This window comes from Caenorhabditis briggsae, assembly GCF_000004555.2.
Source record: "Caenorhabditis briggsae complete genome, chrIII, whole genome shotgun sequence".
Taxonomy (NCBI): Eukaryota; Metazoa; Nematoda; class Chromadorea; order Rhabditida; family Rhabditidae; genus Caenorhabditis; species Caenorhabditis briggsae.
In genome coordinates, this window is record NC_013490.2 from 13,569,653 (window position 1) to 13,594,552 (window position 24,900).

General features: G+C 37.5%; 6 protein-coding genes across 6 annotated transcripts; 4 read left to right on the forward strand and 2 right to left on the reverse strand.

Annotated features, from left to right (window-relative positions):
- Positions 1–2,699: 2,699 nt before the first annotated feature.
- CBG23026 lies at positions 2,700–6,349 on the forward strand (the record flags this gene model as incomplete). Its single annotated transcript, XM_045244618.1, has 6 exons — positions 2,700–2,720; positions 3,083–3,241; positions 4,145–4,265; positions 4,371–4,518; positions 5,336–5,570; positions 6,053–6,349. The coding sequence occupies 6 exons, from the start codon at positions 2,700–2,702 to the stop codon at positions 6,347–6,349; spliced, it is 981 nt and encodes a 326-aa protein (XP_045097697.1).
- A 3,738-nt stretch (positions 6,350–10,087) lies between these two features.
- Positions 10,088–13,551, forward strand: CBG23024 (the record flags this gene model as incomplete). The annotated part of the gene is made up of 8 exons (XM_045244619.1): positions 10,088–10,139; positions 10,185–10,295; positions 10,784–10,879; positions 10,929–11,059; positions 11,382–11,549; positions 12,165–12,465; positions 12,737–13,160; positions 13,356–13,551. The coding sequence occupies 8 exons, from the start codon at positions 10,088–10,090 to the stop codon at positions 13,549–13,551; spliced, it is 1,479 nt and encodes a 492-aa protein (XP_045097699.1).
- Positions 13,552–15,975: 2,424 nt separating this feature from the next.
- On the forward strand, positions 15,976–16,432 carry CBG23023 (the record flags this gene model as incomplete). Its single annotated transcript, XM_002643053.1, has 3 exons — positions 15,976–16,009; positions 16,054–16,122; positions 16,299–16,432. The coding sequence occupies 3 exons, from the start codon at positions 15,976–15,978 to the stop codon at positions 16,430–16,432; spliced, it is 237 nt and encodes a 78-aa protein (XP_002643099.1).
- Positions 16,433–18,435: 2,003 nt separating this feature from the next.
- Positions 18,436–19,999, reverse strand: CBG23022 (the record flags this gene model as incomplete). The annotated part of the gene is made up of 7 exons (XM_002643052.1): positions 18,436–18,675; positions 18,845–19,007; positions 19,240–19,377; positions 19,424–19,508; positions 19,553–19,652; positions 19,715–19,834; positions 19,877–19,999. The coding sequence occupies 7 exons, from the start codon at positions 19,997–19,999 to the stop codon at positions 18,436–18,438; spliced, it is 969 nt and encodes a 322-aa protein (XP_002643098.1).
- A 996-nt stretch (positions 20,000–20,995) lies between these two features.
- CBG23021 lies at positions 20,996–22,431 on the forward strand (the record flags this gene model as incomplete). Its single annotated transcript, XM_002643051.1, has 2 exons — positions 20,996–21,250; positions 22,312–22,431. 2 exons carry the CDS (start codon positions 20,996–20,998, stop codon positions 22,429–22,431), a joined length of 375 nt encoding a protein of 124 aa, XP_002643097.1.
- Positions 22,432–23,090: 659 nt separating this feature from the next.
- CBG23020 lies at positions 23,091–24,156 on the reverse strand (the record flags this gene model as incomplete). The annotated part of the gene is made up of 2 exons (XM_002643050.2): positions 23,091–23,179; positions 23,991–24,156. 2 exons carry the CDS (start codon positions 24,154–24,156, stop codon positions 23,091–23,093), a joined length of 255 nt encoding a protein of 84 aa, XP_002643096.2.
- Between the last annotated feature and the right edge of the window lie 744 nt (positions 24,157–24,900).

Genomic DNA, 24,900 nt, shown 5'->3' on the forward strand with positions numbered 1-24,900 from the left:
ATATCTCGGTCCCTGTACGAGATATCGAAAATTTGTCACCTAATAAAATCTGGCTGATGACGTGATAAACATTTTATCAGTTGACAAATTTTTGATATCTCTGATAGAAACCGAGATAATTTAGCTCAAAGCGGATGGTTTGAGTTGCTTTCTATGTACCGTAGACACCATTCACTTTGAGTTCAATTACCTCGGTTCCTACAAGAGATATCAAACATTTGTCAACTGATAAAATGTTTATCACATCATCTGCCAGATTTTATTAGGTGACAAATTTTCGATATCTCGTAAAGGGACTGAGATATACAGGCTTAAAGTTGACGATAGGTGTGGCGTTCAATTAGAGTGCACAATTTGTCTGGAAAATCGAGAAAATCTGAAAAATCAAAAATCCTCTTTTTTTAATCTGCAAAATTTTCAATTAATGTTCACTGGAGCGCACTTGCTGACCAATTCAATTTAGACGTGTAGGCGGGAGTTTGAGCAAAAAACTTGCTCTTTTTTTTGGTTTTTTTACTATGTCAAAAATGTACCCAGACAATAGAAATATTTAGCTAATGGGGTTCTTTTCTTAGTCTGAATGGACCCCATGGGGTGCGAAACTTCATTGTCTGAAGTTTCGGAGTTGTGGTTTGTGTCTTTATTATTTTTTGGGAGTCTGTTCAGTTTGTTCACTTTTTTCCGGCATTTTGATTTTACTTTTTTGTAGTGATCTATATTTGAAAAATAAAGTGAAAAGAAAAAAAAAACTAAAAACCCCAATGTGGACTCGAACCCCTGACCATGCGCACTTTGGCGCATGGCACATCCCCGACACCACGCTGTCGACTTTGTGAAGCGCGGAAGGAGGTGAAGTGTCCGCCGCTTTCTCAGCTTATCGGGATCCCAGATTTCAGTGATGGGGTGTTTGGTAAAAGATCGAAATAACCAACAACCACTAAATCTCCTACCGTAGTCCCTGCCACCCATCAAATGTGTAATTTTAAGAATCCTGAAGCCCTCAAGTACTGCTTTTCAGTTAGACTCATTAACTCAAAATACTCCAAATTATCAATAGAGCGCATTTGTTGGTGTCTTCAAAGATCTAAACTGTGCACTTTTTACCTATTTCCTTGTTTTGTTATTTTATGTTGTTCCCCTTTTTCCACTCTATTCAACCCTATTTAAGTAGTAGTTGTTGTTGTTCACTTTAGTGATGTATAAAAGTCTGAAAATCATTTTTTTAAACGGATTCTCAGGATTTTTACGATTCCTATAAACTCTTATTGACTCTAACCTTTTTGGTTTCGGGGAAATTGTATACGACCTGAAAGTGTCGTAAATCAGTCAATCTTCGACTTAACTTAAAAAGTTTAATATATTCCCGATTTCCTTGACATGAGCTTCAAAATGAGTATAATCATGACCCACTTTCCAGAATTTCGAATTTCGATCCCCTTATGCGCCTTTAAAGTCGTAAAATCGAAAATTGAGAAATCATGGTCTTGTTTATATTCATTTTGAAGCCCTTCACAAGCCAAACATGAATATGGTTAAACTTTTGAGTTTGGTCAAAAATTGACTAATTTACAGCTTTTTTTTTACTTGAAAATTGAAACCTTGACTTATTCCAGTGGTGAGAAAAGAAGGCCTGAACCTATAACCTTAAGCCTATAAAAGCAAAAATTCAAAACTTCGATATAGTTTTTTGTGCAAAACACGCTCCATTGCTAATTATAAGCATAGGGGAAAATCTCATCCTGTTCCTTGAATGCAGTTGTCTTCTGTGAACATTCGTAGCTCGATCGAGACCTATAAAATGCTTCCTAAATCAGTCAATTTTTGTTCAAAATCACAATATCTAACATCTTCATGATTGGAATGACATGAGCTTCAAAACGAGTATAAACACGACTAGGATTTCCCAACTTTCGATTTTACGACTTTAAAGGAGGCCAGACACCAAAAAAAAAGTTTTCCTGATAGTTTGCATAGAGAACCCCCATGAGGGGTTGAACTCATGACAGGCAGTTCAGGGGTACAGCGCCGCTACCCGCTGAGCTACGATGGCGCGAAGGCGCCTGACGACCGATGGTCTACATACGCGCGGCGCGATTTTGTCCCCCGAAATTTTTGCTGTCTCGCCTCCTTTAAAGGCGCATAAGGAGTGTCGAAAACCGAAATTCTGGGAAGTAGGTCATGTTTATACTCATTTCAAATCTCTTAATGAGCCAAATATTAATATCATTAAAATTTTGAGTATAGTCGAAAACTGACTGATTTACATCCCTTTTAATACAAAAATTGAAACCTTCAAACCCCCTTTGATCGAGTGACTTCTGTGAGCTGCGGAGCTTAATTCTTCCTGTGAATCCTAGTACACTAAACACCAAATGTTTCATTTTTTTCGAAAAACCTAAATCTCCCAACAATTACCTTTTCATTTCAAAACTTCCTCTTCTATTTCCCGTTTTCCATTCCGTCAAAAAACGAAAAAAAAATCGGAGAAAAGCGGAGGCAAAAAACTGCTTGAAAGTGGGGTCCATTTTGGCCAAAAAAGACGACGCCCACTTTGAAGAAAAAAAAGGAATTAGAATTCGCTTCAAAGGAATCGACTTCTTCTTTTTCTTCTTCTGCTTCTGGAGAGACATATTCACATAACTGAAAAAAAATTTCTTGAATATTTTTAAAGCTGAGCAATTTTCTATATTTTCTAAGTAATGATGAACGAGTTTGAGAAGGTAGGTTTCAGAGAAAATCGATTTTGAAAAACAAAATTTCGAAATATCTGAAATTCTGAAATTCTGAAAATAGGCAATCCGTCAAAACAATCTGAAGCTGTTACGTAACTTGGCAACGGTCCAACTTTTCACAGGACTCACCCCATCAAAGGAGCAAGATGAGGTTTTTATAGCATGTGCGCTCTATTGAGAATTCATCAATGGGGCGCGTTTTGCACAAGGCTAACTCTATTAACACCTAAAGCATGAGCACTATACTGCATGGATATTTAAAGTATCCTTATCCTTATTATAAATCAATTATGCATCTATCTTTTTGTGGCAAATGTGCTCTATTGAGAAAACCAGCTATTTTTTTGCAGGAAAATCGACGATACTTCGCGGACCAGGAATTCCGTCGCCCTCGTCACAAACCGGATCAAAATATGGTTGAATATTGGGTACCGCCGGAAAAGACACCCGTTGTTAAGAAAAATACAAATGGGGTTCAAAATGGAAATCAAAATGGGCAGCCGAAAAAGGTAAGGAAGGCTCGAAAAGCCGCGCCCTTGTGTACGCCATTTGCCGCATCTAACAATGTGCGCGCGTGGCCAAGCTAACGCGACTGCGGTTTGTCCACGAGGTCGCGAGTTCGAACCCCACTGGTGGTAAATGGGTTTTTCTTTCTTGTTTTCAAAGGAAAAAGAAAAGAAAAGGATTATTTGCAATTTTTTTCAAGTTAGAATGCTTCAGAATTCTCAAATAACAAGAATTTTCCAAAAAGAAAATTTCTTGAAATCCATAATTTTTGCATGTAGCACTTTCTCATTTTTCTTCCCCATACAAAAATTTTAGTAACTTATTAGATGTGAATTTGTACTTTTTAAAGATTTTTTCAAGTTTCGAACTTTTGGGATCCAAAAAATATCGTAACACTCTAAACCTGAACCGCTAACTTTAAGCACATATATCTCAGTTTGTGTAAAAGATATGAAAAATCGATCAACTGATAAAATATTGCTGATATTATGATAAACAATTTATCAGTTGACCACTTATTGATATCTCTTATAGAATTATAGAAAATTTTGCTCAAAGTGCAAGTATAGATCAGCTTTCTGTAATAGGGCTTACGGTATGTTGGAAAATGCTAAAAATTGACTCAATTTCACTTCCCCAATTTTTCTTTTTCACAAAAAATCCTACAAAAAAGAGAAAAAAGGATTTACCATCTAGAGGCATCGAACCCGCGGCCTCTCTGACAAAAACGAACAGCGCTAGCCACTCGGCCATGCGCGCACAAACAACAAAAGCGCTCAAGGTGTACAGAAGCGGGCGCCGTGTTGAAAGTTTTCGCTGACAGTTACGGAATTTATGAAAAATTTGAAAAATTCCAAAAACCATATTTCAGATTTATGACTCATTTTTTCCAAAAAAATTTTCAGCTGAATCAAGTGGGTCCTGCCTCCACTCCAGGCAACAACGGAAACGGGAAACGAGCCATGAAAATTCCAAAAGTCAAGGAGCCACGCGGAGGCGACAATTCGAGCAAAAAGAGCTCAGCAGGTGGGGGTAGTATGAATAGAAGAAAGAAACCGGATGTATATGTCTACGACACCGATAGCCCGGACTTTTCCCTTTATTTTGAAATTCATATTTTGAAATTTCCAGATCAAGCTCCCGGTGCTCTACGTGTGATGTACTGGAAAATGAGTCAGTACTTTGAGAAGATCGGAGAAGCTGTAAACCATCAATATCAAAAAGTGATCATGTTCAGAAATCGAATGAAGGCCAACAAAGTAGCACCGATACATACAAAGTGAGTTTGGGAATCTTTAAAGGCGCATGTTTTGATTTTTGACATTGAGTTTTTATATGGTTGTAACTTTCTTCAAACCCAACTTTATTGAATAATTTAACTTGGAAGATGTAGGGCTTTAAAAACTCTATAAGCTTATATAAATTTTAATAAGTTTTAGAAATTAGGTTTTTGAGAAGGAACCGTTAAACAACAGAGCCCGCATATCCTCCATCTAGCCAACATGCACATTTTTGAATAGATCATAACTTGCTTCACACTCATTATTTATGGATAAATCGGTTTGCAAAATGTAGGGCTCAAAAAGGACTATAAGAGTATTTAAAATTCTACAAGTTGTAAAAGTCAGGTGTTTGAGGAGGAACTGCTAAACACCGAATCCCGCAACTGGGGTCTCACATGTGTCTCAAGTTTAGCGCGTCCTGCTCAATAATCTGGAATTTAGAAACTTATGGAGTTTTATATCATTTTGAAGAGCTGGTCAATTTACACATTTTGCTTTTTTGTTTGTCTCAAAATGTTAAGTTTGAAGGGAGTTATAAGCAATGGAAGTTAGGGTGGACATAAACTCCAACAAAACCAACATGCATACTTTTAAATAGATCATAACTTGCTTCAAACTAAATATTTTTCAATGAATCAATTTCCAAAATGTAGGAATTGAAAAACTCTATAAATTAATATAAATTTTGATAAATTTTGAAAATCGGATGTTTGAGAGGGCCGCTTAAGAAGGGACTAGTAATGGCTGCTCCCCAAGTTTAGCGCATCCTTTTGAATCACAACATTTTCAAATTTTCAATTTTTACTATTTCAGAGTCCAATCTCGTCATCTGGAACTTGAACCCCTCTGCTGCCTCTCCTCGTGTCTGGTCCGTGGCGGATGTACTACTGTAGTCGTATTCGAACTCTGTTATGTCGTCGCCACTGCTCTTTGTATATTCGAAGCAATGCTCCGGAAGAAATTCGTTCTTTGGGAACCTTTTCCCAAAAGTTTTAATGGCTGGTTCGCCCATCCATTGTTCTATTACGCAATCGCTGTTTATGATGTGGTAAGTGTTATACAAATCGACAGAAACTTTCAAATCAAAACAAACAAAAAAGAGATTTTTCCAAAAAAAAATCATTTTCCTAATCTTTTTCAATCACTTTGAAAATTTGGAATTATATAGAGCAAAATTAGAGCTTCCTTTTTGTAATCGACGACGTTTTGATGCAAACGCGCTCTGGCGAGATATGACGCTCGGCGTCACCCCGTTGTCTCCGAGAGGTGGTGCCGCAAGTATGTCAATTCCAACCGTCGTATCTCATTAGAGCGCGTTTGCAAAAAAAAAGGTGTCAACTACAAAAATGAACCTCTAGTTTTGTTCAGTGTATTTTGAAGTTTTCAGCCAAATCAAAAAAGTTTGAATAGCGTTTGTAGGCGTCTGATACCAACATGCCTGTTTCCCAGGTTTTCTCAGGTCCCACCAAACCAATTTTTATGAATTTTGTACCGTTTGAAAGGGAATTTTTGACTTTAATTTAATTTCAGACCCTATTCATAATGGCTGTTGCCACTGCTCGTGCACTGGTGAATTTCGACAAGACCACTCTCAACATTCATCACATCTTTTGCGTTTTCTCATTTTTCATCAATCTCGCTTTTCTGATTTTCAGTATTTGGTCACTAGCAAGTGTTGGTCCTTTAACGTTTACTCCGATTAATTGTCTTTTGATTTTTTGTTTTTTGTATCAACTTCCTTTAAACATTTGGGGTTATTTTGTTGTCAAAAGTTGTCGTGATTTTTTCGCACTAATCCATGTCTTTGTCTCGTTGGCGGAAGCTTAAAGGAACTTTCTTCTTTGTGATAAAAGTTTTTTTTTGAAAATTTTTCTTTCTTTTTCAAAAATACAACAAAAATGCTTTAAAACACAAAAAGAACCAAGTTTCTAGCTCTTTTAGAAGCTGAGATACGGTCATTTAAAAGTTTGAGAGACGCAGACAGTTACAGTCTCTCTTCGTCTGCGTCTCGCCTCTTAAATGTCGACTGGCTTTATCTCGGTTTCTAGGACAGTCAGCAAAACTACATTTAAAAATTTAGAACCTTCATTCTGTAACAAAACTTTTTTAGGTGTTAAATATTTATTACTTTTATGAAATCTTTAAATTATCATATGAGCTCAATTATCTCGATTCCTATAGGAGATATCAAAAATCTGTCAACTGATAAAATGTAATCATTATCAGATAAACATTTTCTTAGTTTTCAAATTTTCGATAGCTCTCACAGAAATTGAGATAATTGATTTGTTAAAGTGCAGCTCTGAAAAAGTAGGCCAACGTTTCAGAACTCAAAGCAAATACAAGACGAATCGAGGTGTTGGAAAGAATATCAGCTCGACTTCTGCTTTCACGTCATCTTCGTTTTCTACGCCGACTCCTCTGATAACTTCGACAAGAATTTTCAGGATTCTGCAAAGGAAGACATTTTAGTTCAACCGAGCGCGTTTGCATTTTTGAAAGGTCTCAAAGTCTCTAGATTTGCCTGAAACTTCCAATATACACAAAACGCATACTGCGCTTCATTTTCGTAGCTGACAACTTTTTTATACAAGCGCGCTCTGATGAGATACGCAGTCTAGAGAGGCACAGCAGTTAGAGCTCTCCCACGCCGCGCATCTCAATAGAGCGCGTTTGTACACAAAAGCCGTTAACCATTTGTCAAGATCTACAAAGTTTCACTAAACACAAAGGCCGAAAAGAAGTCATTACTTATTTGGGGGGGGGGGGGGGTGGCCCGGCTGTTTTAAGTCTTCAGGTTTGAAACTTGTCATTTAAAAATAAAAAAAATAATAGATCTTGTTAAATTCTACATTTTGATTTTTGATTCAAGCTAAAATTTCAATTTTGAACAGAATTACAAGTGATTGAAGTTAGGGTATTTATATTCTCAAACCAGCCAACATGAATACTTTTTTTGAATAGATCATAACTTGCTTCAAACTGATAATTTTTTAACGAATCGACTTGCAAAACGTAGAACTTGAAAAACTCTGTAAAGTCATTTAAAATTCAATAAACTTTGAAAATCAGATGTTTGAGGAGGGGCCGCTAAGCACCAGAGCCCGCAACTAAGGGCCGGCATTTAAGGTTAGCGCATCCTACTCGGAAAGATTTTGTTCAGAAGTTATGGAATTTTATATTATTTTGAAGACCTTTTTAAGTTGTACATGTTGCTTTTTTAATTGTCTAAAAATTTCCATTTCGAATAGAAGTATAAGCGATTGAAGCTTACATATTTTCTGAATTGATCATAACTTTCTTCAAACTTGCTATTTTTGTATGAATCGACTTGCAGAATGTAGGACTTAAAAAACTCTATAAAAAAACGTAACTTTCGATATGTTTCGAAACTCAGATATTCAAGGAAAGGCTGCTAGACGCCAGAGCCCGCAACTAAGGGCTTGCAAATGACCTATGTTTAGCGCGTCCTGCTCAAAAAACCTAATTTTCAAAACTCATCGAATTTTATATCATTTTGAAGAACTTGTCGAGCTCTAAATTTTACTCATCAATTCGTTAAAAAATAGGAAGTTTGAACCGAGTTAAGGCACTCACTGTGTTTCGTTTTCCATTGCATTGGCGATGCATCATTATCTTTTCCTTATCATTAAAGGTGGGGGGACATGAAAAAAAATAATGTTCTCGAAATTCCGTTCAAATATGCCCCTCGAGGAGTTGAACGTGTGGGGAGATGATTGAGGGTGCGGCGCCGCTACCGACTGAGCTACACGGGCAAAGAGAAAGAGGTCGCCCGATTGCATACATAAAGGCGAGGACGACAGCTGTACGCAGAGTGGCGTTAAGCGTTGTACACCGTCACGGTAAAATGCATACTCTAGCTACAAAAATCCCCCGTAAAATCTCCTGTCCCCCCACCTTTAAAACTCTCGCTCTTTATAGCAAGAAACTGAAGACACGGGAACTCTCCAGTCATCCACAACCTCAAAAATGCATCCAAATCCTTATTGCTCAGTTTAGACTTCTCAAGACTTATCAGCATACACGATTTGGCTGCCAGAACAAGATTATCGATAATAAACCATCCGGAGTTCCCGATTGTGAGAAGTTTGGAATGAAATTTCAATGAATGCGAAATTAATTGTCCTTGATAACTTGGGAAATCGAAAGTGAGCGATTCAGCTTTCAAGTTATCCAATGTCCATTTTAAGTCCTCCTCATTTTCAAAACAAGCATATATATCTTCGATTTCTCCATTTTGTTTCTTAATGAGTCATCCAATGATCAATCGGAACACTTTCGAAGGAAAAGGTGTCCCGCAACGAAATACTTCAATGGACAATTGAAAATGTGGGATAGATAAAAGAGCAAGACAGCTCTTCCTAGAAACTCATCGTCCCAGAAAAAATACAGAACATCATTCGAGTCTCTTGCAATTTTGATTTCAAACTTTTGATTCTGATCAAGTTCGAAATGTCGAACTCCGAGAGTTTTGAAATTTCCAAGATTCGCAGAAGAGACCACTTTGAAATAGTACTTTCCAATGATATGAAATGTTCTGTTTCATAAAGAAAGTTTGAGTTTTGAAGTATTTGCTAGTTGAACGATTTTGACCATATTCTTCGAGCATTGTGATATTTCGAATCTAAAGATTTGAAGGTTTTGATAAAGGGGAATTTAAAAATTTTTCTAAAACTTACAATTCAACTGGGTCCCAGAGCTTTGCAATGTCTCCAAGAACCACTGTCGGTAGAGCAAGAAGACGAAACCGGGGCATTTTGGGAAAAATCGATACGGGGAGGTTATATAACGACGTATGGAAAGAGAGGGTCTATGGGGACAAATGGTAGCTTTTATTCAAGAAAAGGGTCATCATTGTAGAGATCTATCTATGCCTCTGTGTGTAACAAGTGCGCTATATTGAAATCGGGAACCATTGTAAAAACGACCAATTTTGAGCACTCGAAAATTCGGTTCAAAAATGTTCAATTTATCTGAAACTTTGAGAATATATTTTACTAAAAGAGTGCTTCACTTTTGTAGTTGACAACTTTTTTGTGCAAATGCGCTCTGTTGAGATACGCCGCTTTAAAAAAAAAAGCAGCGCCATACAAGCGCGGAGCGATAGTTGAAGCACTTCCACCTGGCGTATCTCGTTAGAGCGAGTTTTTGCAAAAAAGTTCTCAACTACAAAAATCAAGCTCTACTATTGTTCTGTATAATTTCAAAATTTCAAATTGATTGAAAAAGTTCGAAGTGCTTTTGTAAACGGTTGAACATTACAAATTTTACAACAACAAAAAATTTTGATACATGTTTGAATTAAAGATTTTTTGAATTTTCAGAAAAAAAAGAAAAAATTCTCTAAAACTCAAAAAAAACCAAGCCTAGATCACATAGAACGACGGGTTTTTCCTGCTGTAACTGATTTTCGATTCCTTGTTACCTTTCTCAGATTCCCCGGCAATTCAAAAATGGGAAAATCGAAAAAGTATGAGAACCGATTCTCATGCATAAAAGCCAACGGATGGAAGAAATCATTCAGTTTCAGTTTTCGCTGAAATCATGATTCTCTGGAATGTTCTATTCCATCTAGCATGGCTGGGTTTAGCTAGCGGTAAGTTTGTAGTTTGTAGTTTTTGTAGTTTTTGAATCGTTCCAGCTGATTGGGCTTCAACACAGCAAGCATGCAGTAATGGAAATGACATGTATCAGGATAAAGTTCTGAAAATCCGAAATCCAGATGGAAATGTGACCGTTTGGGATGTTAACGGTAGGTATTGGACAAACAGACACACGGACAGACTTTTCGGACAACTTCGAGTGCTTGGAAACCTAGTTCAAAGTTGATAGAATTGTTTGAAATTTTGAGAAAATTCAGAACAAAAATAGAGCTTCATTTTTGTAGTTAACAACTTTTTAGTACAAACGCGCTCTAATGAGAAACATGCAGTCTAGCGAGACGCCGATGTGAGCGCGCTGACTACTGCGTCTCGTTTGACAGCCCGTATCTCATTGGAGCGCGTTTGTACCAAAAAGTTGTTAACTACAAAAATGAAGCTCTAAATTTGTTCTGTGTAATACTAAATTTTCAAATTGATTGAACAAGTGTGAAGTCCTTTCGTAGGCGTTTGAAAATTAGAAATTCTGCAAAAAAAACATTTTTTCAAAAGTTTCAAAAATCATTTTATTCAGAAACCATTGAACTGGAACAAGAATCCGGAGTACTTCTAATCTCGGTGGCTCCAAATACGACTTTAGAGCTCAAATATGTGGATACCGAGGCATTGAGTGTTGTGGTTGGAGATGGAGATTGGAGGTATCCCTACGGAAAAGCGATCAGAGTTTTCTACGAGAGTATGGACAAACAGACACACAGATAGACATTTTGATTTATTCCTTTCAGCTCGCAATTTCTGTGATGAAGAGCACACCCGAGGTGTACGGTATATCCATTTCCAGGAGATGAATTCTTTGAGGGACACGAGTGATGAGTTGGTGTTGAGATATGAACACGTTTGTGGACCATTGACACAGGTACGCGGACTACAAAATTTAATCTTCCATTTCCAGTACGTTTGTTAGTTTTGAAAAAACAATTTTTGAATTTTTCTTAAATTGAGCCGATCGGCGCCAGAAATTTGCAAATTTGCAATGCGCGGTGTTGTCTACGCCCTCCGCACCCTTAGCGTTTGAATGCGCGCGTAGCCGAGTGGATAGTTCAAGAGAATTTTGAGATGGAGGTCTGGTGTTCGATTCCTCTCGAGCTCAAAAACATTTTTGCTTCTTTTGTAGAACAGTTCCTTGGCAAGAATGGTTGTCATGTTTCATACTTAAGCGTTGAAACTCAAATTTCCAGAGAATTCCATCACTTGCAATCACCTGGAAAAAAGATGGCAATTGCCCAGGACCTCTTTCGGAAACCAACGTTGTCGAAAGAGATCTTATCAGCGGCAGTTACTATCTCTCTAGAAATATTCAAGTCACTGAAAATTCGATTCGTGAAGGACTTCAAGGATCAGTAGCAGTTATGATGACAGCAAAAGGAATGGGAAATCTGACTTGTAAAAGCTTGGACAATTCAATCTTCCGAATTTCGGACCATACTAAAACTGCGGAGAAAAAAAAGCATACGACTTCGAGATGTTCCTTGGAGGAAAATCCTTCATTCATGTTGATTAATTTTAATTTTTTTTCTATTTTTGGGATTTTTTCAATAAAAGTTTGCATTGGACATCTGGACACCTAGATTTTTGAATTCATACGTAAAATTCTTTAAATTTTTTTGACACGCTCCTATAATCCGCATACCACATTCTGGCCACAAATCCCAAGCGATCAATAAATCGATATCTCAAATCACTTCTCGATTTTTCCCATCTCGTCTACTCGATTCAATCAGCGAGCACTCACTCCGCTTCAATATCAAACATGACAACCGCTCTTGCCAAAGTAAAAAAGAAGCAAAAAGACTTTTGAGCCCAGAGAGGAATCGAACTCCGGACCTCCGGCTCAAAAGTCTAGGTTGCTAGCCACTCGGCCACGCGCGCATTTGAAGGAATAGGTGCGGAGGGCATAGACACCGCCGCGCCTTCTCGCAATTTTCAGAGTAGCGCCGACACAAATAATCGATATTTTCCAGAAAAAGACGGCGTCGTCAAAAGCTCCAAAATCTCCAAAGTCTCCAAAATCCACGAAATCTGCTAAAACCGTCACCACCAAGACCAAGTCCAAATCGCGTATGCGTCAACCGCGAAAAGCGAAAAAATCTAAGAAGTCCAAAAAAGGATTTTTCTCGTGTTGTGCCAAGAAGCGAAAAGTGAAGAGATCGTCGAAGAAGAGTGGCGGAAAGAAGTTGGCACGATCGCCGGCGCCGAAGAAACCGGCTGGCGCTGGAAAGGCTGGAAAATCGTCGAAATCTGCGAAGAAATCGAGCAAAGAGAGTGAGTTTGAGGTTAATTGGGCTTAATTAGGCTTAATTAGGCTGAACGTGGAATTTTGGAGCTTTCGAAATGTTGGTTTTTTGTGTCGGCGGCACTCTGAAAAATTTTGAGAAGGTGCGGTTGTCTCTACGCCCTTCGCACCTCTAATGCTCAACTGCGCGCGTGGCCGACTGGCTTGCGCATTAGACTTTTGTGCGAGAGGTTCTGGGGTTCGATTCCTCTGGGAATCCAAACCTATTTTGCTTCTTTAACAACCTCTACAAACTTCCAGAACCAACTCCACCTCCACCGGAAGCCTCTCTTCAAAAGGTTCAGCAGCAGAAGAAACCAGATGCATCTGCCAAGCTTCTCCCTCAAGCCAAACCAGCTCCACTCCGCTCGATGTCTTCTGAACCTATTCCACCACCACCACCACAGGCAGCACCATTAGCCCCAGCTCTTCCACTTCTACCACCACCTTCTTCCACGACTCCAACAACTCCAACGACTTCTGGAGTCACTGATCCGATGGTCACTGCTCCGACATCACAACCACCGTCATCTGAAATGCCAACTCAACCATCGCCTCCAGTGATTGCTCATCCTTCTCAGGAAGTTCGAAAACCATCAAAGGAGGAATCGGGACCGGATGATGAGGATTTGGCAGACCGTCGGAAACATATCGCTTATCCGGCGAGCAAGTTCTTCATGACCCAGTGAGTCGCCCTCTTGTCCTCGCCTTCCGCTTTCCTTTACCTAGTTTGCGCGCGTGGCCGAGTGGCTAGTGCGTTTGACTTTTGAGCCAGATGTTGGGGGTTCTATTCTTTTTGGGGCAAAACCCTTTTTGCTTCTTTTTTATGGACACCTGGACGCTTTGAAACCCATCTACCAACCAAATTCTCAATTTTCAGATTTGTCAAAGACGAGTGCCGCGTTCGCCGTTGGATCTACGAAGAGTCGACACCGCTCTCGATGGAGTCCAACGTCAAATACATGCTGAAACAAGCTAGCCAAAAATTGGAACAGTGCCAAACGGACAAGGACCGTCGTGGGGACATGCTGAAGGACTTGAATGAGCTGTCGCGGATTTTGGATGATGGAAATTAACCTTTTTATCTTACAATTGGATAAATGGATGAGATTTGATTGTGTTCGTATTTGTGTGAAAAATTTTCCACTGAAAATAAAATTTGAGAGATTTTTTCTTTTTTTTCATATATTTGGACATTATCTGAAATTCATTCATCCCGCTTAATCCCACGGGCGCCTCTTGATGGAGCGCGAAAAAGCGCGAAAAGCCGCCCCTCCTTATACGCGTTCTACCTCTCTTTTGCAATAGTGCGCACGTGGCCGAGTGGCGAACGCTCTTGGCTTTTGCCCACAAGGCCTCAGGTTCGATTCCTCTACGAGCCAAAACTCTTTTTTCTTCTTTGTTTTCAACTTTGCTCCTGTCAGATGACGTGGGATCAGTCATCTTTTGTCTCTTTTCCCGAAAAATACAACCCAATTAGAACATGTTTTTGACCAGAAAGACACGAGGCATTTGGAAATCCGATAAAATTTTTCTGACATAGGACCATGCGCCTTTAAATTCTTGTAATTCGATTAGAAACAGAAAGCAGAACTTTTGGTCCTGGTCTAGAAGTTTGTTGGTTTTTCTGGATTTTGATTGAGGTTTCGAATTTTTTCGACTTTTCAGATTTTCTGTAGTTTGTAGTGTCATTGCTCATGCTTAAATGTCTTTTGAGTGACACCTTTTTTGTCAAAAAACAGAACTTTTTCCCTTTTTTTCTGAATTTTCTCTTCTTCTAAAACTTTCAAAACTTTTCTCCCTCCTAAAAATCTCTGGGGAATTTTTCCCCAAAATTTTTTCTTTTTTTTTGTTTCAAAACGACTAAGAACACTCTCTGTGTGTTTTCTGGAAAATTGTTAGGCTCCGCCCACTTTTTTGAAGCTACTCAAGAACTTCCTGGTGCACCACTATGGAACTACTTGAGAGATGGAAAGGAGGATGAGAGAGGAGATTTTCAATTTTTTTGATTTTTAGGCTTTTCTATTTATTGAAGTTTAAAATTTTTTGAAAACTTGAATTTTCAAATTTTTGGAAAATTTATAATTATCGAATTTTTTCAAATTTCTTCGTTTTTGAAGCTCGGAAATTGCGAATTTTGATTTTCAATGTCAAATTTCGAACTCAGCCCAGTTGGAGCTTCAAAATGAGCCCAAACACGCCCGGATTCAGTGATATTTGAAATTTCGGATGCGTCGCGGCTGTGCGTCGCGTGTTTTCTGAGCGGCAATCAAAGTTAACCGATTTGCACCGTGTTTAGGCTCATCTTGAAGCTCACAACCTTGGAAATCTGAGAATTTTCTTCTTGAGATTTCAGACTTTTTCAGATTTTTCAAAAATTTGAATTTCCGGATTTTTAAGATTTTTTTTGAAATTTTTTTCAAACATTTTTAACTTTGAGATTTGAATTTTCATAATTTTCAAATTTTCCCATTTTCTGTGAAATTTCAAATTTTGGAAATTTTAGATTTATGGAAAATCGGAATTTTCAGATTTTTCGAAATTTTTGGCATTTTTGTGGAATTTCAACATTTTCAGCAATTTCTCGAAACCTAGATTTTCTCTTGAAGTTCTGAAAATTCGAAAATTCCAGAAAATTCGAAAAATCCGAAAACTTTTAAAAATTTCAGAAAAAATTAAAATTCCAGAAATTTTTCAATTTTTCTGAAATTTCGGTTTTTTCGCCGATTTTTCTGACTTCTCCAAATCCGATTCGTTTTTTTTCAATTTCAATTTTTAAACTTTTTCAAAAACTTTTTTTCCTTAATTGCTCAATTTTCTGCCAATTTTCTGTTTTTTTTTCTATTGTCATATACACACAAAAAAATCCTATAATTGGCCAATTTTTTCAGAATAAAAACCTCAAAATTTTTCTTTATTTTTCGAATTTTCACGCGAACGTAAATTGGCAACACAAATTGACCGTCAGCAAGCGCGCTCCGTTGAACAACTTTTCCGGCGCGATATTCAAATTAAAGTTTTTCGGTCAAAAACTATTTCGGCTCAAATTTCGGTCAGAATTTCAAATAAAAACAGCAAAAAAGCACAAAATAACAAGAAATATGCAAAATCACTCCTCTTGGAAAGTTTAAAACATTTTTACTCCCCAATAATTGTTACTTTACAAGTTTTTCATCGCCAATGCTTTTTTACAATATTTTCTGGTCTTTTTTGTCACATTGTTGTGAAAAAATGGTCGTGTTAATGGAAAATCGACTGAAACTCTGAAATTCTGTATCGCCGCTTTTCTGCTGTTTTTATTTGGAATTCTGGCCGAAATTTGAGCCGAAATAGTTTTTGACCGAAAAAATTTAATTTGAATATCGCGCCGGAAAAGTTGTTCAACGGAGCGCGCTTGCTGACGGTCAATTTGTGTTGTCAATTTACGTTCGCGTCGAATTTTCTAAAAATTCAAAATTTCAGAACCCACCTCCTCCATCTCCCCAAAATAATACCTAAAAATGACCACCACATTGTTGAGCCGTATGCAAATTGGTAAGATTTATTTATTTTTTCTTTAAAAATCTGAAAATTTTCAGACAGAAATCTACGAAGATCCACCGAGCACGTGGAGATAGTGCCCCAGGAGACATGCGTTCATCATGAGTGTGAGTCGCTCCCTCCCCCTCATTTATATATGCCTTCCGCGCCTCTCTTATCAACTTGTACGCGTGGCCGATTGGCTTGCGCGTTCGTCTTTTGAGCGAAAGGCCAGGGGTTCGACTCCTCGGGCCTCCAAATCCTTTTTACATTTATTTAAAATACTCTCAACCAATAATTTCAGCTCCCGAGTCAGTTCTAACTGAGATTGCCACCATGTCCACATCAATTCATCAATCTACAGTAACCAAATCGCCTACAGTGGTCTCGCCACGCCGTGCCAGTGAAATTCCCGGAACTTCTGTGGCTAATAAATGATGATTTTTGATTTTTGAATTATGGCTTTTTTCGCGGGCTTTTACATTTCAAATAATAGATCGAAAAACTCTATTTTCTCTCGCTAGATCCGTCAATTTTTATGTATTTTTTAAAAATCCGAAAAAAAGAACTTTATGGATAAAAATAAAAATGTTGAAGCTTTTTTTCGAAAAAAGAGAACAAAGAAAATTATTCTGCAGACACATAGGCGGTCCCCCGGGGGGGGGGGGGGGGGGGGGCAAAAATTCGGGTCCGTGACAAATAGAAAATGTGCAAAATTCTGGGAAAAAATTGAGAGAAATGCAATTTTTAAAGTACTTTTTGAGGGATTTCAGGATGATGTCATAGATTTGTTTTTGGCGGGAAATTGAAAAAAAAATACCTGAATTCAAATTTTTAGAAAAAGTCCCCCAGAACTAGAATGAGTACAACATTAGTTGAGTCGTTTGCAAATTGGTATTTAAGATTTATATATTTTCTTTCCAAAAAATTGTTTTTAAAAATCTGAAAATTTGATTTTCAGTCAAAAATCTGCGAAGATCCATCGAACACGTGGAGATTGTGCCACAAGAGACATGCGCTCATCATGATTGTGAGTCGCCCCTCTCCCCTTTTTATTTATTTATTTTATTTATATATTTACGATTGCAAGAATCGTGGAAAAAAAGGAAAAAAACATTAAAATACATGATAATCAGATTCCAACAATGAACATAGAATAATACATAGAATAGAGGACAGAGAGTAGGGCCAGAAAATTGAGCAATTGCTCAGCAGTAACTAAATCATTTTACTAAGCGCCCTATTGACGAAAAAGTGTTGCCTAATTTTTGTTTTAGCTCTTTTCCATTTGTACCTTGATTTTGATCTTGTTCGATTATTTGTGGACACTTGGAAAAAGTCAGTCTGGTTTAGACCCACTTTTCCTAACATTATTTTAGATATCAGTTTTTTATCAATTGTTTGTCGCCTGTGTTCCAGAGAGGAGAGACCATATACGCCTTCCGCACTCCACTCCTCATCGTGCATGCGTGGCCGACTGGCTTGCGCGCTTGCATTTTGAGCGAAAGGCCAGGGGTTCGACTCCACTGTGCTCCTAACCCTTTTTTTGCACCTTTTTAAATACATTTTTTCAGCTCCTGAATAAGTTTCAACTCGTATACTCCTGGAATAATAAAATGAGACATTTTTATTTGAAAAATGACTAGGTTCCGTTACCAATACAATCTAGGAAAGTTCTATTGTTTTAGACCATGACCCAGAAAATGAGATCATGACCTAGAAAAAATTGGGTCATGAGCTAAAAAAAATTAGGTCACGACCTAAAAAAATTGGGTCATGACCTAGAAAACTTAGGTCATGACCAAAAAGTGAGGTCATTGCCTAGAAAAAATGAGGTCATGACCTAGAAAAAATTAGGTCGTGACCTAGAAAAAATTGGGTCATGACCTAGAAAAAATTAGGCCATAACCTAGAAAAAATGAAGTCATGACCTAGAAAAAATGAGGTCATGACCTAGAAAAAATTAGGCCATAACCTAGAAAAAATGAGGTCATGACCTAGAAAAAATTAGGTCGTGACCTAGAAAAAATTAGGTCATGACCCATTTCGAATTTTGAAAACTCGAATTTTCAGTTTTTCATATAAAAATCTCGCATAAATCTCTTTTAAATCATTCAAATAGATCTAAAAATCACAGTTCAAAAAAACAAAAAAAACGGAAAAATTGAAAGCTATCATGAGGAATGAAGTGAAAAAAGGGGGACCCAGAAGAGAGGAAATTAGTTGGGAAATTCAAAAAAATTCAAATTTTTCGGGCGGGAAAATGGGGGGAAATTCAAAAAAATTCAAAATTTTCAAGGCAATAAAATATGGGGAAATTTGAAAAAATAGAAAAACAATTCAAATTTTTTGACATAAGAATTATGAAAAATTCGGTACTAGCTAGACTAAAAAAATGGCGGGAAATTCAAATTTTCATATGAAAAAAAAGGTTAAAAAATTCAATTATCCGCTCCTTTCTCCTCTTTCTCTGCCGTCTCTCGTCTCTTCTTCTCTCTTTCAGCTCTCCACGTGGATCCATCCAACCGAATCGTCTCCAGCCAATCGTCACAGATCAACTGCTCATCTGGATCACGTACCATGCCAGTCAGTGCCATCAGAGCCTCGTTATCTTTGACGGCGAACGATTCACATAGGAATGCGTCGATTTCAGCACGGATGCCAACGAATTCGCCGGTTTTCTGAAATTGGGGTTTTCAGGGTGAAAAATGAGCGAAACAGCGGCAAAAATCGCTTTGAAAAAGCCCAGAATGCCTCAAAACAGCTTAAAATGACTGGAATCGGTCGAAATCGGCTTTTTCAGCCAAAATTTTCTGAAAATTCAGCATTTCTCCATTTAAAATGTCTCACCTTGAACTCCATAAACCTTCCCGATCGATCCGTAATCAAGAATCCATCATCTCCAAACTTTTTGACACATTTCGGGAAATAAATCTCTCCGGGCCCTTTTCCGGTCTTCGACACCGTCTTTGTCGCCTGTTTCGTCTCCAAATCGTAGAAAACAATGCGTTGGCTGGAATTTTTCGAAATTTTAGGCAAAAAATGCAGAAAAATCGAGAAAAAACGGCTCAAAACGAATGTTCCAGCCAGCTTTCGCTTTTTTAGAGAATTGTCGTAAAATTCGGTGCAAGGTACGCATCTCCTCTGCATCTTCTTTTGCGTACAGTACACCAGACCTCACGACATATAGGAAAAAACGCCGGGAAATTCGAATATTTGGGGCTAAAAGCTTGAAAATCGCTCACTTTGAGTACATATTCATGGGAAAATCGCTGACAATCGTGACCAAAGTTTTGTTGTCAAGCGCGCAGCACCTCGTAAACGCCTCGCCAACGTTAGATTCAGCCACAATCTCCCAGCCAATAGGGCAATCGAAGTGGGTTCTGGAAATATGGATTTTTGGGCGGGAAATTCAAAAATTCGAATTACGTCATAATGGAATTCTTTCGTTCTCCTGGATTCGTCTGCTTGCAAATGTACAAATCGCCCTCGTCGGTGATCGTCATAGAAGTTACTGGAAGAATCGAATTTTAGGCCAAAAATTTCAAATTTTCTAACCTAAACCATCGAAAAAAGACTCGTGGAGCACATCACCATTCAGTGAAATCACCTTAACCAGCGTAGTTCGATCGGAAAAATCGGCGGATGTGTAGATTATCTGAAATTCGAAATTTTCGGTCAATTTTGGGAGATTTGGCGCCAAATTCAAATTTTTCTAACCCGATTTTTGTGATAGAGAACTTGTGGAAAAGGTGCTTGTTTTTTGAAAAACTTTTTGTCCTCGTACAACGTTCTCAACGATTTTCCATCGAATTTATAGAGTCCGCCCTTGGAAGCGACCTGAAAAATCGATATTTTTAGAATTTTTCACTGAAAAATCACCCAAATATTGTCATCCTTGTCGTAGACAATGTTATAGGGGATTCGAGCGCCACGTGGCTCCAAATGGAGCAGCATCTCGTCGAATCGCTGATAGTCACTGGTATCTGACGGTGCTTGAGTCATTTTTGCTGCTGAAAATTAGAAAAATTGGAGAAAAATCTTTAGAAAAGAGGCAAAAAGCTAATCGGTGTGAGATTCGAGAGAGGAAATTTGCCTTGCGCCTTCAAGGTACTGTAGTTTTATTTCTAGGCGTTTTTCGTGATTTTCAATGGATTTTCAAGATTTTTAGGTTGAAAAAGTGTTTCAATTTGTAAATTGTGTGATAAAAATATTTTTTAAAAATAAAATAATCTAGATATTCGCCTAAAAAACCGAATAAAATCATAAAATGTCACATTTTCAAAAATCGTTGCAATACTCGGCTTACAAATTTTGTGCATGCGCCTTTAATTTGCTGTAGTTTTGTTTTTGCTGCGTTTTTTGAGGGTTTTCTAGCCTATGTTTGAGATTTTTCAGCTGAAAAATTGTGTAAAAATCATAAATTGATTGTCAAAAACTTTAAAAAACATAACTATTTGCCTGAAACATGCTAGAATTCTCCATAATCTTAGATTTTTAGAAAATCGTTGCAAGACCCGGCTGACAAATTGTGTGCATGCGCCTTTAAGATACAGTACTTTTACAAAAATTTTTTTGTGAAAAATTGTAAAATTAGATAGAAAAATCGACTTTCCGGGAATTTTGAATGAAAAAACAATCAAAAATCGTAAAAAAGGCCGATGTTTGGTCTTGAAAACTGCAGTTTTCTCTTCCACGGCCATTTTCTGTGTCTCTCTTTCTCTCTATTTTATCGCCGGCGAAAAAGGGAAAAAGTGTACAAGGACACATTTCAACATAACACATATACTATGCAAATTTAGAAAGAAGGGTCATGAAGAGGGTATACAAGAGAGTATGGGAAACGAGGAGGGTGGGTTAGAGAACAAGAGATGAGTCATCATGTGTACCCTTCGTCTTCGATGTTCTCAAACAATTTCGACATTGTTTTACTGGTTTTTTTTTCGGATTTTTCGATTTTCAAAGCAAGAATTTCAAATTTCCGCCAGTTTTAGCACTAAAATGACTGCATACGGGCACATGCCTGGCGAGGCAATCGAATGTTTGTCGATTGCCGTCGAACTTCATAAACAAGAAGTCGTCGATGCTCGTGGAAATGTCACAATTCGTGTTGGATTCAAAATTGGCGGCGGAATCGATCAGGATCCCACCCAAGCCCCCTTCAAGTATCCGGATGCTGGAGTTTATATCACAAATGTCGAACCGGGATCGCCGGCGGAGACGGCGGGGCTTAGGAAACATGATAAGATTTTGCAGGTGGGTTTGGGGTTGACCGCGGGTTGGGGTGGATCAAAAACAATCTGCAGGAAACACTCTAATAGAACGCCACCTGAATTGAGCCCATGTATCTCAAATTCTGTGAGAGATATCAAAAAGTAGTCAACTGAAAAAATGTTGCTGATATCATGATAAACATTTTATCAGTTGACAACTTTTTGATATCTTTCAAAAGAAGTGAGATATATAGGCTCAAAGTGGACGGTCCGGGTGACGTTCTGTTAGGGTGTTTATGGTACTTGAGCAGAAGATATTGATTTTTGTAAAGTTTTTGTAGATCACGAAAAGTTCCATTTGGCGGGAATATATAGAGTTTGAAATTTCTGAATTTCCTGAAATTCTAGATTTAAAGAACAATGTTAATTACAGATTTTCCGAATTTCTAGAAATTCCCAAAATTGAGAACTCAGAATTTTTCAGAGTTTTCAGAATTCCAGTTTTTTTCAAAATTGTGAATTTCCCAAGTTATGAATTTTCAGAATTTCAGATTTTTTGAAATTCAGAGAAATTGTAAATTCTGAATATTTCCTATTTTTTGGATTTTCCCAACATGTCCCAAATTTGGGATTTTCGGGGTTATCTTAAATTTTCAATTTTCCGATTTTTTGAAATTTTGGGAATTCTGAATTATTTCGAATTTCCTGTAATTCCAGACTTTTAAAAAGTTTTTGAATTGTTTTGGGTTTCCCGAAGTTTTGAAATTCTGACTTTCAATTTTTAGAATTTTTGGAATTTTTTAATTTCAGGTTTTTCAAACTTTTGGAAATCATAGTTTTAGCGAAATTCTGAATTTCCAATTTTCATTTTGTTCTGAAATTTTTCGAAATTTTGGAATTTCAATTTTTTTTTTGAATTTTTTAAAAATTGTAATTTTACCGAATTCCGAATTTCTGATTTTACGGAAATTAGCAAATTTCAATTTTTGAGATTTTCAAAGTTTCAAAATTTGGAAGTTTTCGAGTTTTCCGCTCAATTTCCCGAAAAAGTAGGAAAATTTCAAAAAATCTCAAAATTCTCAATGGAGCGCATTTGCATTTCAGGTCAACGGCGCCGATTTCACAATGATGACACACGACAGAGCGGTGAAATTCATCAAACAATCGAACGTTTTGCACATGCTCGTCGCTCGAGCCGATCTTCCACCAGTCAGCCTTCATTGAGCGAAATTCTGGGATTTTCTGTAATTAAAAAAAATTCCAACTGCAATTTCGTCTGTTCTATAGAGCGCGTTTGCAGAAAATGTTATGAAAAATTCGTTTTTCATCGATTTTTTGCATTTTTTCTCATATATTTCAGCGGAGCGCGGTTGCGCGCCGCCAAAATTCACATTTCGAGAAATTCGTGCAAAAAACTGGTTTTTATTGATTTTCGGTCGTTTTTTCGAAGTTTTCGCACATTTTGAGCCCGGTAAATTCAATAAAATTCAAAATTTCAAAAATAGTTTTTTTTCGAAATTTTCCGGTTTTTATATTTGTTTTTTTCCACCTAAAATGTGTGTTTAAACCTATTTAACATATTCCGAAAATTAAGTTTTCAAGCCGCGCAAGCGCGCTCCACCGAACAAGAAGTTTGCAGTTTGAATTTTGAAATTTCGATTCCCCGAAAGCCTTGCCCATGTTATCATCTTGCATTATTATGGTCCCTTGTCGGGTGTATTGGATAAAGTATTTTTTTCTTCTTCTTCTTCTTCTCGGAACATCAAATAACAACACCACAAACGAATTTATTCTAATTTTCCATGAATTATAATAAATATAGAGAGAGAGAGTGAGAGATGGTTGGAGACGCAGAGAAACGAGAGACAATTTAAAGGGACAGATTAGAAGAAGGCGCGGAAGCGAACCGCGTCGACCGGAAGACAGATGTACTTTCCATCGATGAGTTGGCAGACGACTTCGGAGGTTTCTTCTGAAAAATTAAAAATTTAGATTTGTCCAAGTCTTGTCCTTGACTTGCCCATAGGCTTAAGACGAAGTTGGCAGATAAGACAACTTGCCCAAGTCTTTTCCATAAATGGGCAAGTTGTCCTAACTTTATTGGCTTAAGCACATGGGCAAGTTAGGGACAAGACTTTGGCAAACTGCATTATATATTTTGAGGAAGAACAACTTGCCCAAGTCTTGCCCTTAACTTTCCTTGTTCAGAACCTGTCTAAGTCTTGTCCTTGATTTGCCTAAGTGCTTAAGACAAAATAACTAGGAACACTTTCTCAAGTCTTGTCCTTGATTTGCCCTTTTTCGAAACAGGTAGAACAACTTGCCCAAGTCTTGCCCATAGGCTTAAGCAAAATAGTTAGGACAACTTGCCCAAGTCTTGCCCATAGGCTTAAGCAAAATAGTTAGGACAACTTGCCCAAGTCGTCAGCCTAGTAGCCATAGTCTGTCTTGACCTAAACCTAATAGCTAGGACAAGTATAGGACAACTTGTCCAAGTCTTGGCTCTCCCATATGGTTAAGCCAAGAAAGGTAGGACAACTTGCCCAAGTTTTGTCCTTAACTTGCCCAAAGCTTGTTTTATGTTTCTGTTATAGGAATATAATCTAGGACAAGTTACCGTAGACTTGTCCATATGTCAAAAAAAAACTGGGACAAGGTAGGGCATCATGCCCTAGATTTGCCCAAGCTAAGGGCAATTAAAATCTCTAACTCCGCCTATACCTAAACCTAATAGCTAGGACAAGTGTAGGACAACTTGCCCAACCACTGCCCATCAAACCAACCTGAGCCACCACCCGACTCCATATTGCTCATCATTCCACCGCCAGACCGTTTACCATAACGTGGAAGAACGGCACGTCCGTAACGAGACAGCAACGCAGGCCGTTTTTCCGGCTTCTCAGGCTCTTGGCACAGTGCCAACACGACGAAAAAGGCGAGAATGAGCATTGGGACCCTTGTGAGCATGGTGGAGATGGATCTGGAAGGAAATTTTGGGTTTTAAAAGGTAGAAAAAAGGGAAAATCCAAGTATTTGAAATTTAGAGAAATTCTGAGAATCTAAGAATCTAAGAATCTAAGAATCTAAGAATCTAAGAATCTAAGAATCTAAGAATCTAAGAATCTAAGAATCTAAGAATCTAAGAATCTAAGAATCTAAGAATCTAAGAATATAAGAATCTAAGAATCTAAGAATCTAAGAATCTAAGAATCTAAGAATCTAAGAATCTAAGAATCTAAGAATCTAAGAATCTAAGAATCTAAGAATCTAAGAATCTAAGAATCTAAGAATCTAAGAATCTAAGAATCTAAGAATCTAAGAATCTAAGAATCTAAGAATCTAAGAATCTAAGAATCTAAGAATCTAAGAATCTAAGAATCTAAGAATCTAAGAATCTAAGAATCTAAGAATCTAAGAATCTAAGAATCTAAGAATCTAAGAATCTAAGAATCTAAGAATCTAAGAATCTAAGAATCTAAGAATCTAAGAATCTAAGAATCTAAGAATCTAAGAATCTAAGAATCTAAGAATCTAAGAATCTAAGAATCTAAGAATCTAAGAATCTAAGAATCTAAGAATCTAAGAATCTAAGAATCTAAGACATCTAAGAATCTAAGAATCTAAGAATCTAACAATCTCAGAATCTAAGAATCTAAGAATCTAAGAATCTACGAATCCAAGAATCTAAGAATC